The sequence below is a fragment of the Bos indicus genome, chromosome X, assembly GCF_029378745.1.
Source record: "Bos indicus isolate NIAB-ARS_2022 breed Sahiwal x Tharparkar chromosome X, NIAB-ARS_B.indTharparkar_mat_pri_1.0, whole genome shotgun sequence".
NCBI classification, from domain to species: Eukaryota; Metazoa; Chordata; class Mammalia; order Artiodactyla; family Bovidae; genus Bos; species Bos indicus.
Genome location: NC_091789.1, coordinates 114,976,394 through 114,992,266, shown reverse-complemented (window position 1 = coordinate 114,992,266; position 15,873 = coordinate 114,976,394). Strand labels below are relative to the sequence as shown.

General features: G+C 36.3%; 1 protein-coding gene across 4 annotated transcripts in view; it reads left to right on the top strand.

The window, feature by feature from the left end:
• Positions 1-15,873, top strand: part of CFAP47 (cilia and flagella associated protein 47) — a 562,308-nt gene that overhangs the window by 233,317 nt on the left and 313,118 nt on the right. For all 4 annotated transcript variants that reach the window (XM_070784977.1, XM_070784976.1, XM_070784975.1 and 1 more), the window contains 2 exons: positions 1,233-1,348; positions 13,840-13,990. In XM_070784977.1, the coding sequence (XP_070641078.1) occupies positions 1,233-1,348; positions 13,840-13,990 (267 nt within the window). The remainder of the gene's footprint in view (positions 1-1,232; positions 1,349-13,839; positions 13,991-15,873) is intronic.

The following is a 15,873-nucleotide window of genomic DNA, read 5'->3' as shown; positions in this document are numbered from 1 at the left end:
AAGTTCCAGGACTATAAACCAATAATAGTTCATAGTGAATCTACTATTATTTTCAACATTTCCTTCCAGAAAATGGAAATTAGCTCCCTGTGACTTAAAATCACTAGATCTGTTAGTTAATACTTTAAATGCACACATACATACATACAAAAATAGGACACTAGAGTAGTCTTGCCTCCATTGTTACTGAGATCCGTAAGCAGGTTATCAACATGAAAGCCCCAAATTTAGGGGTAAACTGAGGGTAGAAACTTAACATGTTTGTCCTGCTGGTTACAAAAGTTCTTATTGAAATATAAAAGTAGTTAATTTAATCTTTCAACAGATGTCTGCCATATTCTATCTCTGACTATGTTCCTGAACTATGACTATAGTTCCTTACATAGTTCCTGCCTAAGTGCCATTGCCCTTTCTGTACTCTAATTTGGCCAAACATCCACCTCTCTCAGATATTTTCTTTCCTCTGGGTCTATACTTTCTATAACTTTGTGTCTTTCTAATGTGTATATTTTAAAATCCCCATTGTATTCTGCATAAATACTTATATACTCACATTTCTCATGAAATGCTCTCTAAAAATGAAGTAGCTCATTCTCAAATATTCTCTGTATCTTGACATCAGGAAGGAAGGGGAAGCCAACCCCTAACTCTACTACCACTTCTAGATGAGGCCACCATTGTTTTCAGCCTGGATTTCTGATTCTACTCCTTATAACACTTTCCACACTGAGCAGCCAGAGTAACCTTTTGTAAATTGGAATCTGTTTAAAATTCTTTAAAGGTTTCCCTTTGCAATGAGATTAAAATCCAAGTTGCTAACTTTGGATTTCACATCTTTGATGATCAGGTGTTTTTACATCTGTCATTTCCTTGTCTGATAGTGTCTTCTCTTTGCCTACTTCTGAAGAAAAGAAGACACACACACACACACACACACACACACACACAGAGTCTTTAAATACAAACTGCTTTCTTCCAGCTACTACACTAGGGTAAGTATTTTCATGATAAAAATATATGATTCTCTTTGATAAAAATGGGGAGGGAGGAGGGAGGAGGGTTCGGGATGGGGAACACATGTATACCTGTGGCGGATTCATTTTGATATTTGACAAAACTAATACAATTATATAAAGTTTAAAAATAAAATAAAATTAGAAAAAAAATAAGAAATATTAAGTTCTATATCTTTAAAATTCATGATCTCATTTATACTCTCTTCTTCAACATAGATTCAACTGAAAAATCCAAGCGTGAAAAGCTTAGTTTACAGTGCTACAATTGTCGGAAGAGATGCCAGTGACTTTTCCCTCTCCCAAGCAGGGAACACTGTGACAATTTCTGCAAAGTAAGTGTGTTGTTTTTTTATTTTAATTTTGCTTCATTGAATACATCAACACTAGAGATTTAATGTGCATTATAATTACAAAAGAATGGTCTGGATTTATTTTTAATAGCTACGTGTATGTAATGAAAAGATCACCATTGCTGATATAGACAAATTATTTATATGTTAGTGAGATTTCTCAACAATTTTATGAAAACAATTCTAACAATATAAAGGAGCTGCTTTATATGTATGTGTTTATTTTAGTTTATTTTGTATGCATATGGTCCATAGAAAATAACTCTTTAAAGTTCTTTATGTACTACAATTCTGTTTCCTATAGGAAATTGGAACCAGTGTGTGCTAAATATATAGTTGTTTCTAATTATAGAAGCACTATCTGCTCATTGTAAAAAATTTAGAAACTATGAAAATATGAAGAAAAATAAAAGTAAAAGCTAGTAATTTTACCTCAAAGATACCCCCAGTGTTGTCATTTTTTTCTCTCCCTTTATAATCATTGTATATCAATGTTTGTTGTATGCAGACATGCATACACTCTCCCACATTGTGGTGAAAGTCTGAAAAGTCTCATTTTTACTTGATTCTATTCACATGATACTTGTTTAATGTTTCTACTACTAGTCCATTCCCCAAAATAAGGAACAAATGAAACTCAGAGAATAGTCTTAAGAAATTAAATGAGCATAATATATGACTCCTCTTGGATCAACAAATCCTAATTCATATGCCGATAAGTGTTAATGATGGCAGATACTCTTATTATATTAATATAATACTAGGATGATGTGAGAATAGCTGTATCAGTATCACAGGGGTTGACAAATATAATAACCGCTAATGGACTTTAACCAGTCCTGAATTTTAGTCATTGCCTTTATATTCAATTATTTTTTTCCTTGTGCAAAGCAACAGATTATAACTACTAATTATCCTTTTGGTTATCTTTTTGGTTTTTGAACTATATATTAACTTGAATTATTTTTCACATTATAGTCTTTATTCTAGTGTGTTAAACACAGAAATAATTGGAACGGGGAGCCAGTTTTAACTGTATTAAAATGCAAAGAAATCCAGTTGCTATACTGCCCTTGGCTGATGTCATCAGCCCCTGTTAGTTTTCTTGAGTTGCTGCTCCATGCTAAAGGAGTATATAATTTATAAAATATGACTATTCATCATTGGGACTACATCCAATTTGAATTAAATATGAGAAAAACATTTCTCCACTTACCTGTATCTATATTATAAATCAAATCCCAGAATAAAGCTGCTTGTAAAAACATCCCACTCATCTTCCAAATTATACTTCTTATATATCTGTTATAAAACACAATGTTAGTAATAGTAGTTCTTTTGGACATTATCCAAGTACCATTTGTCTTCCCTCAATACTTTGATCATTGAGATCTATTCTCTGCCCTGCAAATAGGATGCTAATAAGTGAGCAGTGGTGGTGGTTTGGTCGCTAAGTCGTGTCCGACTCTTGCAACCCCATTGACTGTAGCCCACCAGGCTCCTCTGTCCATGGGATTCTCCAGGCAAGAATAATGGAGTGGGTTATCACTCCCTTCTTCAAATAAGTGAATAATAAGTGAAAAGAATTAAGGTCCCCACCCTACCGCACCCTTTGTTCTTTCATAAACCTAATAGCCTGTTCCAATGTTTCAAAGCTCTCATTATGTGAAAATTCTTTCAAACAACCACAGTAGACCTATGATGTTTTAGGTTAAGACCATTTTTTTTGGCTTTGCTATACAGCTTACAGTATCCTCATTCCCTGACGAGGGATCAAACTTAGGTCAAAACAGTGAAATCACCACTGAACTGCTATGGAATTCCCAAGACCATATGTCTTGTTAGTTTAATTAGCATTTATAGTTTTCATATAAATATGAATATAAATATGAAATCTGTATGCCTCCATTGCTGAAAATTTGTTACAGAAAAGTATTTAAAAAAACACAAAAATTACCTAGAATTCCATCTGATAAACGTATTTATTAGTTGATTTCTTTCTAGTATTTTTATATGAATAGTATATGCATAATTAAATATTTACAAAATAAATGCATTATAAATGCAAATGTTAAAGTACTTAATATCTGTTAAATATTTGCTATGTACAAAACCTATAAAATATACACTTTGAGTACCTTTTCATATCTAATCATCCTGGCAACCATATTAGTGTCCTCCTTTTACAAAAGAAGACATTGGGCATAAAGACATTAAATTACTTACCCAATTTTCCCTGTTCTTAAATTGTGAAATAGAGATTCAAAACCAGCCAATCTAAACCCAGAGTTAAGACTCTTTTTAACTGACACCTGTACATACCGTGTGTGTGTGTTTGTGTATATCATATTCATACAAAGCCCTTGGCATTCAAAGAAAATACAGCTTTAACTGTTTGTAAGAAATCCTACAGATCCATAACATATAATTGCATCAATATTTTGACCATATTTGACAGGTACATATATTCTTGTTGTCAATTTCTTTATCTTTTTAAATCAAAATTTAACTTGCACCTGCTTTAACAATTCAACTATGCAGGGAAGTTTAACATGCAAAGAAGTCCTTCTCGCCTGATATTCCCATCTCTAGAGATGCACTTCTTGAGTGCCTACTTTTAACTCTTTCAGCTGTGTCTAATTTTAATTCTTCCAATGGTTACCTCCGTAAATATAAATAATCTGTATATCCTGCCAATATTTTTGTTTTATCAATCTCAGAAATAGTGTCTTGACATATGGCATAATATTGACAAAATATTTGATGATGTTGCTTACTTACCCCTCTAGATGTATCACCCTCCCACTAAACATCACTATTTTTATCTTTTATTCATTACTGTTCCAAGACTAAAAATGTGTTTTGTAAATATTTCCCTTGTATACCATTAGTAGATACAAAGTATCTTTGACTCCCTTTTAAGTTGAGAAAAATTAATAAATTCTAAAGAAATATGTAAAACCTTTCCTTCAAGTGTATCACATTCTAGAGCATGTTACCTTTTGTTCTTATTTGGACTGATTGCTTTCCAGACCTACTGAAAAGCTGTCAGTATTGGACACTCTATATTTCTCTTTGGATAGAAACTATATTTCTCTTTCTTAGTGTACTCACTTCTTTACTAAAAAAAAACTTCCTTTATGAAACCGTCTAATAAAAAGTATAGGAGAGGTAAATTTGCCAAATTTTTGATTTTTAAGCATGTTTTTTGACTATCCTTACACTTGATTTAAATTTTGCATCATGTATTTTTCTAAGATGAAAGAGTTTTTCCTTATAGGTTGAGATAATTGTTCCACTTGCCTCATAGTATTCAGTTTTTGTGATACTGTAATTTCTACTATAATTCTGCTTTCCTACACCCCTGGACATTTTTAGGATCTTCCATTGTGTTCTGATATTGTTCCAGAATGAATCAAAAAGGATCTTTTATTCACTGACTGGGAGCACAGTGAGTCCTTTAATTATGAGGTTGTTTTTTTTTTAATAAGCTTTGGAAAATTCACTTAAATTACTTTTCATCATTTTCTCTTCTCCATTTTCTCTGTTCTCATTTTCCAGCCTTTGGTTCTTGGATGCTGTTGACTGGATTCTCTATGTATCCTATCTCATCACTCATTTTTCAGCTCACTGTTTTTTCTCTCTTGATCAACATGCCTTCATTTCTAACTGTTTCCTTTAGGAGATAGACAAATAGGTAGGTAGGTAGATAGATAATTCCATATATATATATATATATATATATATATATATATATATATGTAAGAATACTTTGTTTTTCATTGGGTATCTATTTCATAGCATCCCACTGTTAAATTGGAGTTACAATATCTTCATAAATGTCTCTGACTTTTACATTCTGACTTTTATGTTCTCATCTATTACCTATATTATTTTTATTTTCGTTGAAATCATTTGGTATGTTTTTTTATCTTGGTCTCGTGTTTCATGTTGAAGGATTTATTATAATGACTTGTGATACTTGTTTATTCATTTATATGTAATAATATGGCAATAGAAAAGTAAATTGTGATTCTGTATATGGACACGTTTGTCAATTGGCCAACTTCATTTTAGGGTAAAAGCAATTTTGCTTTTATGTCTGGTTGCCTGATATCATACACTGACCTTTGGAAGAGTAAGGTTGTCTGAAACTCATTTTGCCCTCCATTTACATAGGTATTTCTGGAAATGGCTTCTCCATGAGTCTATAGGCAGCTTTGTTTCTTTTATTAGCCTCTATGCTGATTCTCATCAATGGTTTCCTTCAACTAGTAGCTTAAAAAAAACTTTATTTTAATCTTAATGAGGTTTATCTTAGAGAAAGAGAGTGAATCTGAGTTTCAGATGTCAGTGTGGCCTAGAACCCTTTTATCATGTCATTTAACAATTAAATACTGGGCTTAAATAGTGACACATACAGATTTTATATCAAGCTTGATTTTTCTTATTTGGAAAATGGAGATCAGAATATTTGCCTATAGTGTTCAGTAATAAATGTAGTTATATAGGGGCAACACCTAGTACTGTAACTGGGACTTGTAGGAAGCAGACAGTAAGTATTTGCATCCCTCCTCTAAATTTGAAGTACTATGATTCATAGATGAAAATATATCAAAACTACTCACAAAAGTTTATAATCTGGCAGAGTGTCACACAAGCAAATGCATAATAAGGATATAATTTGATAGTTGTTTTATTTATCATGTGTGTATAAAATGAGAGGAAAATGGGGGAAAATGAAACAGAAAATGTAATGCTTCATTCACAATGTATATGAAAACCAGATATTCACTTCTGCAGGTGCATTTCAGTTTGTAGGTTTCAATGCCATTTTTAGGTGTTTTTTAAAATAACTTTTTAGCTAGACTAATTTCAAAGCTTCGGTTTTTATACAGAGGGTACAGAAAATATTTTATTTAAAAAATCTGTAGGTTTATCATTATCATATATTACATAATTATCTATGTTGTACCACATCCTATTTAGAATCTGTCTAAATCATGATTAATAATAGTTTTTTCTGCCAGTTGTGGATTTAAATTCCCTGAGATATAATTTATATAGAAAAGATTAAATGGCTATACCAGCATATAAGCAAACATTTCTGCATCTAACTTGATGACTTTATTTAGCTATAATCATACAGTGACTATCATAAAAGTGAAAGTATACTTTTAGAAAACCATTCTGTTTCTTTTTTCCTCATTATTCTCATTGAGCCATCTGGGCACTGACATTGATGTGTCATATATTTATTCCCCATCTCTTCCAAAAGCCAAGTTGAAGTAGTTGATGAGGTACATGTAATATCAAGGAGACTTTTTTTTTTAAATGAGGGGGAGGCAATTGGAAGAAAAATAAAATAAATGGTAAGACAATTAAGATAAAGTCCATAATTATGATACACATGTCTGGAGACCTAAGACATATACCTGAAATCAACAACCAACTTGATTCTGAACTTTCTAACACACTTAGGAAGGCCCTGGTCATTTACATGCTTAAATATGTCTACAAACTTTATAAAAGGAATATCTATACTCAAGACAAGCTCAAAATCTTGATGGTTCTACAACCAGCCATGGGCTTCACAAAAAGGATACTATATTTGTAAATGCTTCATAAAAGTTAAGTATAGTTCCATAAATTTATTTACTAAGTGCATGGTATTTAGATTATGATCATTCTTTTTATTTATTTATTTTTGACTGTGCTGGGTCTTTGTTGTGGTGCCTGAGCTTTCTCTACAGCTTTCTCTTGCAGCGAGCAGGAGCTACTCTCTAAGTTGTGGTGCACAGGCTTCTCATTGTGGTGGCCTCTTTTATTGAGGAGCACAGGCTCTAGGGCACATGGGCTTAGTAGTTGCAGCATGCAGACAGTTGCTCCATGACATGTACAGTCTTAGTTCCCTGACCAGGAATTGAGCCTGCATTCCCTGCATTGCAATGCAGATTCTTATCCACTGGACCACCATGGAAGTCCCATAGGTTATGGTCATTCTTGAACTCCTTTTTTCATCATCTTCCACAGAGAGCCAATCCATTACCTAGGCTTACTGATTTTACACAGTATATCTTAAATTTGGCATCCTTTCCTTTATCTACATCTTTCAAGCTAATCTAATGTACCTTTAAAAAGTTGAACAGTTGAATGGTTCTATGACGACCTACCAGGCCTTTTAGAACTAACACCCAAAAAAGATGTCCTTTTCATTAGAGGGGACTGGAATGCAAAAGTAGGAAGTCAAGAAACACCTGGAATAACAGGCAAATTTGGCCTTGGAGTACAGAATGCAGCAGGGCAAAGGCTAATAGAGTTTTGCCAAGAGCATGAACACACTGGTCACAGCAAACACCCTCTTCCAACAACACAAGAGAAGACTCTATACATGGACATCACCAGATGGCCAACACTGAAATCAGATTGATTGTATTCTTTGCAGTCAAAGATGGAGAAGGTCTATACAGTAAGCAAAAACAAGATCCGGAGCTGACTATGGCTCAGATCATGAACTCCTTATTGCCAAATTCAGACTTAAATTGAAGAAAGTAGGGAAAACCACTAGACCATTCAGGTATGACCTAAATCAAATCCTTTATGATTATACAGTGGAAGTGAGAAATAGATTTAAGGGACTGGATCTGATAGATAGAGTGCCTGATGAACTATGGACAGAGGTTCATGACATTTTAGAGGAGACAGGGATCAAGACCATCCCCAAGATAAAGAAATGTAAAAAAGCAAAATGGCTGTCTGAGGAGGCCTTACAAATAGCTATGAAAGGAATAGAAGCAAAAAGCAAGGGAGAAAAGGAAAGATATACCCATTTGAATGCAGAGTTCCAAAGAATAACAAGGAGAGATAAGAAAGCCTTCCTCAGTCATCAATGCAAAGAGAGGAAAACAATAGAATGGGAAAGACTAGAGGTCTCTTCAAGAAAACTAGAGATACCAAGGGAACATTTCATGCAAAGATGGGCTCAATAAAGGACAGAAATGGTATGGACCTAACAGAAGCAGAAGATATTAATAACAGGTGACAAGAATACACAGAAGAACTGTACAAAACAGATCTTCATGACCCAGATAATCACGATGGTGTGATCACTCACCTAGAGCCAGACATCCTGGAATGTAAAGTCAAGTGGGCCTTGGAAGCATCACTACGAACAAAGCTAGTGGAGCTGATGGAGATCCAGTTGAGCTATTTCAAATCCTAAAAGATGATGCTGTGAAAGTGCTGCACTCAATATGTCAGCAAATTTGGAAAACTCAGCAGTGGCCACAGGACTGGAAAAGGTCAGTTTTCATGCCAATCCCTAAGAAAGGCAATGCCAAAGAATGCACAAACTACTGCACAATTGCACTCATCTCATATGCTAGTAAAGTAATGCTCAAAATTCTCCAATCCAGGCTTCAGCAGTACATGAACCGTGAACTTCCTGATGTTCAAGCTGGGTTTAGAAAAGGCAGAGGAACCAGAGACCAAATTGCCAACATCTGCTGGATCATCAAAAAAGCAAGAGAGTTCCAGAAAGAGCATCTATTTCTGCTTTATTGACTATGCCAAAGCCTTTGACTATGTGGATCACAATAAACTGTGGACAATTCTTCAAGAGATGGGAATACCAGACCACCTGACCTGCCTCTTGAGAAACCTCTATGCAGGTCAGGAAGCAACAGTTAGAACTGGACATGGAACAACAGACTGGTTCCGAATAGGAAAAGGATTATGTCACTGCTGTATATTGTCACTGTGCTTATTTAACTTTTATGCAGAGTATATAATGAGAAACGCTGGGCTGGAAGAAGAATAAGTGGGATTGCTGGGAGAAATATCAATAGCTTCAGATATGCAGATGACACCACTCTTATGGCAGAAAGCAAAGAAGAACTAAAGAGCTTCTTGATGAAAGTGAAAGAGGAGAGTGAAAAAGTTGGCTTAAAGCTCCACATTCAGAAAACTCAAATCATGGCATCGGTCCCATCACTTCATGGGAAATAGATGGGGAAACAGTGGAAACTTTATTTTGGGGGGCTCCAAAATCACTGCAGATGGTGATTGTGGCCATGAAATTAAAAGATGCTTACTCCTTGGAAGGAAAGGTATGACCAACCTAGACAGCATATTAAAAAGCAGAGACATTACTTTGCCAGCAAAGATCCATCGAGTCAAGGCTATGGTTTTTCCAGTAGTCATGTATGGATGTGAGAGTTGGACTATAAAGAAAGCTGAGTGCCGAAGAATTGATGCTTTTGAACTATGGTGTTGGAGAATACTCTTGAGAGTCCCTTGGACTGCAAGGAGATCCCACCAGTCTATCCTAAAGGAGATCTTTCCTGGGTGTTCATTGGAAGGACCAATGTTCAAGCTGAAACTCCAGTACTTTGGTCACCTGATGCGAAGAGCTGACCCATTTGAAAAAATGCTGATGCTGGGAACAATTGAGGGCAGGAGGAGAAGGGCATGACAGAGGATGAGATGGTTGGATGGCATCACCAATTCAATGGACATGAGTTTGCGTAAACTCCAGGAGTTGGTGATGGACAGGGAGGCCTGGTGTGCTGCAGTTCATGGGGTTGCAAAGAATCAGACACAACTGAGCAACTGAACTGAAATGATCACCTTTAACCTGGCCTGCTACAATCTATTCCTAAAAGGATTCTCTGCAGTCCATCCTTTATATGAGACTAGCAATAATGTTTTTAATGTAAATTTGGTCATGTTACTCTTTGGCTTGCTGCTGCTGCTGCTGCTAAGTCACTTCAGTCATGTCCGGCTCTGTGCAACCCCATAGATGGCAGCCCGCCAGGCTCCCCCATCCCTGGGATTCTCCAGGCAAGAATACTGGAGTGAGTTGCCTTTTCTTTCTCCAACACATGGAAGTTAAAAGTGAAAGCGAAGTCATTCAGTCATGTCCGACTCTTCGCAACCCCATGGACTGTAGCCTACCAGGCTCCTCTGTCCATGGGATTTTCCAGGCAAGTGTACTGGAGTGGGGTGCCATTGCCTTCTCCAACTCTTTGGCTTAAAATATTCTAGTAGCTTCCCATCACCATTGTGATATAGACCAAATATCTCAACATAGCCCACATGGCCTTTCATGGCTGGCTCTTAACCACATCTTGTGTCACTAACACCTTTGCTCTCTAAGCTTCAACACCATTGGCCTTTGATAGATTATTTAAAATCGTCAGAAGTCCTCATACTAGAGTGCTTGGATGCCTTCTTTCATCCCATGCAAATCCTACCTAACTCACTCTCATCCTCCATATCCTACCTAACATATCACTTCCTCTGACCCTTCAGACTGTATCACACTCTCTATTACATGCCCTTATATCACTTCATAGCACATACATACTTTGTTTTCACATTTATTTTATTATGACATAATTAATGTCTGCCATGTCATATAAAATGAAAGATCCAGGAGTTCAGGAATAGTGTGTTTTTTTGTTTTTTTTTTTCTAATTATCCCCCAAACCTAAAACAAAGTCTGAAACATTATAAATTTTATTTGAACGTATGGCTTTATCTACTAATGAATTTGTGAATATCTACAAAAATCCTAAATCACAGGCATCCTAACACAGAGTTTGAAAAACACCCAGAAAAAGATGTCAAGGTCAAATATTCTCTTTTCAGTTAAATTTAAGTACATGAGTTTTTTATAATAGTCATGAAAATGTCCTTTTGCAGTAGTTGAGATTAGTGATATTATATCTGAATAAAATTCTCCCATTCCTGCTAGTTCTGAGTTGTAATTTTCCCTAAAAATCAATTTTGAGAATATTTCAATTGATTTTAAAAGTCCTCCATTCACTTTACTCTATGCTGCACCCTAAGCTCGCCTATTCAAAAGAGATTCTTCAAAGATTCTGGGGAAGTTAAGCCATAGTTTAATGCTGAGAGAAGCTATTGCCATTTCTGTTGCCAACTGTGTGTATCCTAAGGGAAAATGACAGGTGATAGTTTGTGCAAAGAATAACTGTGATATGATGTATAGTGCTAACTATGCTAAAAGTCAGAGGAAAAGCAAAGATAAAAGTCTCCAAGGTTTACCACCTACAGCTGTGGAAAGGTAAGGCAGAAAGATTCAGCCAGTAAAGAAACATTGAGCCCATTTTTCATTCGGAGATCTCATTACTTACTTAAACAGTGAAAGCAAAAGTTACCAGAGAGGCAGATCTCCATGCCCCTTATGCTGAGTGATGCCAAAACAAAAGGGACCAGAAGACTGCACCATGCATGGGAGGACACCAGTTGCTGACAGTCAGTTTGTTTCATGCTGCAGTTAAGCAGTTTTCTAGCCTGTAACTCTATGCTGGAGGGGGCTACGCAGAGTCAATGGGAAACTGTCTGCTGACAGCCTCTCAGCGAAGATAGAGAGGCAAATGAGAAATGTTCTTGTCGCAGTTTTTCCTGAAACTCCATGCTCTCATGTTATGGGAGGATCACAGAACTTTCTGGCAACACTTATAGCCACTGCAGTTAAACTTTGCATATGTGTGGCCTGTGCAGTTATGCAAGATTGCCAGGGTGCCATGGCTTAGTCATTCCCTAAAAACTGGGAAATAAAGTTTCCAAATCCATAGATTCTTTAACTGTTTTACTGTGGTTTAAGCTGGTTTTAGAAAAGGCAGAGGAACCAGAGATCAAATTGCCAACATCCGCTGGATCATGGAAAAAGCAAGAGAGTTCCAGAAAAACATCTATTTCTGCTTTATTGACTATGCCAAAGCCTTTGACTGTGTGGATCACAATAAACTGTGGACAATTCTTCAAGAGATGGGAATACCAGACCACCTGACCTGCCTCTTTTGAAATTTGTATGCAGGTCAGGAAGCAACAGTTAGAACTGGACATGGAACAACAGACTGGTTCCAAATAGGAAAAGGAGTTCGTCAAGGCTGTATATTGTCACCCTGCTTATTTAACTTATATGCACAGTACATCATGAGAAACGCTGGACTGGAAGAAACACAAGCTGGAATCAAGACTGCATGGAGAAATATCAATAATCTCAGATATGCAGATGACACCACCCTTATGACAGAAAGTGAAGAGGAACTCAAAAGCCTCTTGATGAAAGTGAAAGTGGAGAGTGAAAAAGTTGGCTTAAAGCTCAACATTTAGAAAACGAAGATCATGGCATCCGGTCCCACCACTTCATGGGAAATAGATGGGGAAACAGTGGAAACAGTGTCAGACTTTATTTTTGGGGGCTCCAAAATCACTGCAGATGGTGACTGTAGCCATGAAATTAAAAGACGCTTACTCCTTGGAAGGAAAGTTATGACCAACCTAGATAGCATATTCAAAAGCAGAGACATTCCTTTGCCAACAAAGGTCCATCTAGTCAAGGCTATGGTTTTTCCTGTGGTCATGTATGGATGTGAGAGTTGGACTGTGAAGAAGGCTGAGCGCCAAAGAATTGATGCTTTTGAACTGTGGTGTTGGAGAAGACTGTTGAGAGTCCCTCGGACTGCAAGGAGATCCAACCAGTCCATTGTGAAGGAGATCAGCCCTGGGATTTCTTTGGAAGGAATGATGCTAAAGCTGAAACTCCAGTACTTTGGCCACCTCATGCGAAGAGTTGACTCATTGGAAAAGATTCTGATGCTGGGAGGGATTGGGGGCAGGAGGAGAAGGGGACGACAGAGGATGAGATGGCTGGATGGCATCACTGACTCGATGGACGTGAGTCTCAGTGAACTCCGGGAGTTGGTGATGGACAGGGAGGCCTGGCGTGCTGTGATTCATAGGGTCGCAAAGAGTCAGACACGACTGAGTGACTGATCTGATCTGATCTGATCTGAAACTAGAAAGTTGAAGATTAAAGGAGATACATGTTTTCTTTATTCTTTCCTTTAATTTTGTCTTTCAAATAAAAGTCATGGTACTTATATGCTATTATTTTGTTTTTGTTTTTAAGTTTATTTTATTTTTAAACTTTACAAAATTGTATTAGTTTTGCAAAATATCAAAATGAACCCACCACAGGTACACATTATGCTGTTATTTTGATTTGAGATTTGAATTTTATTTTCAACCACAGTTTGAAGTATTTTTTTTTGAATTTGTCTTTCTCATTTTTTCCTCCATGTAATCAAAAGTCATTGATGTAACTAAGAATGTGCCTAACCAGTAGCCCAGAATGTCCTATAAAATTCACATAAAAAATGCATGCATACATGATTTCCAATGGCTAACTCTTAGAAAATCAAATACTCGGTAGATAATATATGCATTTGGAAGTTAACTTTAGGTTTTACAGACTGGATCAATATGTTTTGACTGACAGCAATAACTAGATTATAGGCTTTCTAAAATCTTCAACAATCTTTAATTTTATTGTAGAAGTAAGTATTTTGCAGGGTATGTGTACTTGGTATATGATCTTCACTGAATAGATGCTTGTTGTCTTTTTTTATTACAGTAGTTTTTTCTTATCTTTTGTTAAATAGAAACCAAATTACTATCACTCTGAAATTTACCAGTCGCTTCCTCCATCCTGCTGAAGCTTCACTGCTATTAATTTCAAGACCTAAGAATGGAATAGGAGGTACTACGATGACTTTTGCTCTCAAGGGTGAAGTCCTCAATTTTAAAGCCATCGTAAGTAAATTTTACCTCATTTATGATATATTTTTTGCTTCTCTTCTCAAGCCATGGAGTGTTCCAAGTACAGCAGTTCTTCCAAGTTTTATCTCCTGGCGGCTCTTGTTCTTTGAGATCATGTGCATATGCAGACACAGATGTGTACTTACTTAACATTTGCAGTTTTTGGTTTCTGTATCTCTGATATTTTTGCTTTGATACTCTTTCTTTGGAAATAAATCTCAATTTTATAATAGAAGTTGAAAGGACTTGTACTTTTAAAATTTTGGTTTTGTTTATTAATTTTGTATGTAATGTTTAAACATTACTTTCAATTTACAGTTATTACAAAATGTTGATTATATTCCCTTTTTTGTGCAATGCATCCCTGGACCTATCTTACACCCAAGAGTTTGTACCTCCCACCCCTACATTGCCCCTCCCCACTCTCATCACTGGTAACCCTTAATTTGTTCTCTGTATCTGTGAGGCTGTTTCCTTTTTTTATTATATTCACTAATTAGTTGCATTTTTTAGATCTCACATATAAGTGATATCATGCAGTATTTGTCTCTTTCTGACTTATTTCACTTAGCATAATGCCCATAAAGCTTTACCATAATACATCCTGCCGCTGCTAAGTTGCTTCAGTTGTGTCCAACTCTTTAAAACCATATGGACCGTAGCCTGCCAGGTCCTCTTTCCATGGGATTCTCTAGACAAGAATATTGAAGCGGTTGCCATGCCCTCCTCCAGGGGATCTTCCCTACCCAAGGATCAAACCTGCATCTTTTGTATCTTCTGCACTGGCAATTGGGTTCATTACCACTAGCACCACCTGCAAAGCCCAAGTACATCCATGTTGCTGCAAATGGCAAAATATATATATGTGTGTGTGTGTGTGTGTGTGTGTGTGTGTGTGTGTGTGTGTGTGTATATATGTATATATATGGCTTCACAGGTGGTGCTAGTAATAAAGAATCTACCTGCCAATGCAGGAGACACAAGAGACATGGGTTCGATCTCTGAGTTGGGAAAATTCTCTGGAGAAGGAAGTGGCCAGCCAGGGAAAATTCTCTGGAGAAGGAAGTGGCCAGTCACTCCAGTATTTTTGCTTGGAAAATCCCATGGACAGAGGAACCTGGTGTGCTACAGTCCATGGAGTCGCAAAGACTTGGACACGACTAAGCAACTGAGCACACGTACACTGACGCACATATAAATCAATAAATATAATATATATGTATTATATACACACACACATATACACACACACAGACATACACCCCACATCTTCATTATCCATTCATCTGTTGATGGACACTTAGGTTGCTTCCATATCTTGGCAATTGTAAATAATGCTGCTATGAATGTTGGGGTGCATGTATTTATTCAAATTAGTATCTTTATTTTCTTTGGATATATACCCAGAGTGGAATAGCTGGATCATATGGTAGTTCTATTTTTGGTCTTTTGAGAAACCTCCATACTGCTTTCCACTGTGGTGATTTACCTTCCCACTAACCGTAAAAGGGCTCCTTTACTCCACATCCTCGCCAGCATTTGTTATTTGTATTCTTTTTGATAATGGCCATTCTGACAGATGCTAGATATCTCATTGTGGTTTTGATATGCGTTTCTCTTATGATTAGCATCTTCTCATGTGCCTGTTGGCCATCTGCATTTTGAAAAGACTTGCATTGAGTACTGTTTTAAGGTTGTCTTTTTAGGATTATATTTGTGCTTTATATCAAGGAGTCATTCACTATGTGTATAGCAATTTATATGACCTTCTGCCATGGAGACTTGTGATTTAAGTTAAAGCACTCCCTGGGTCTATGTCTGTTTTTTGTTTGAATTAAGATTTGGTGATTTACCTAGCAAAGAAAATGTTTCTGTTT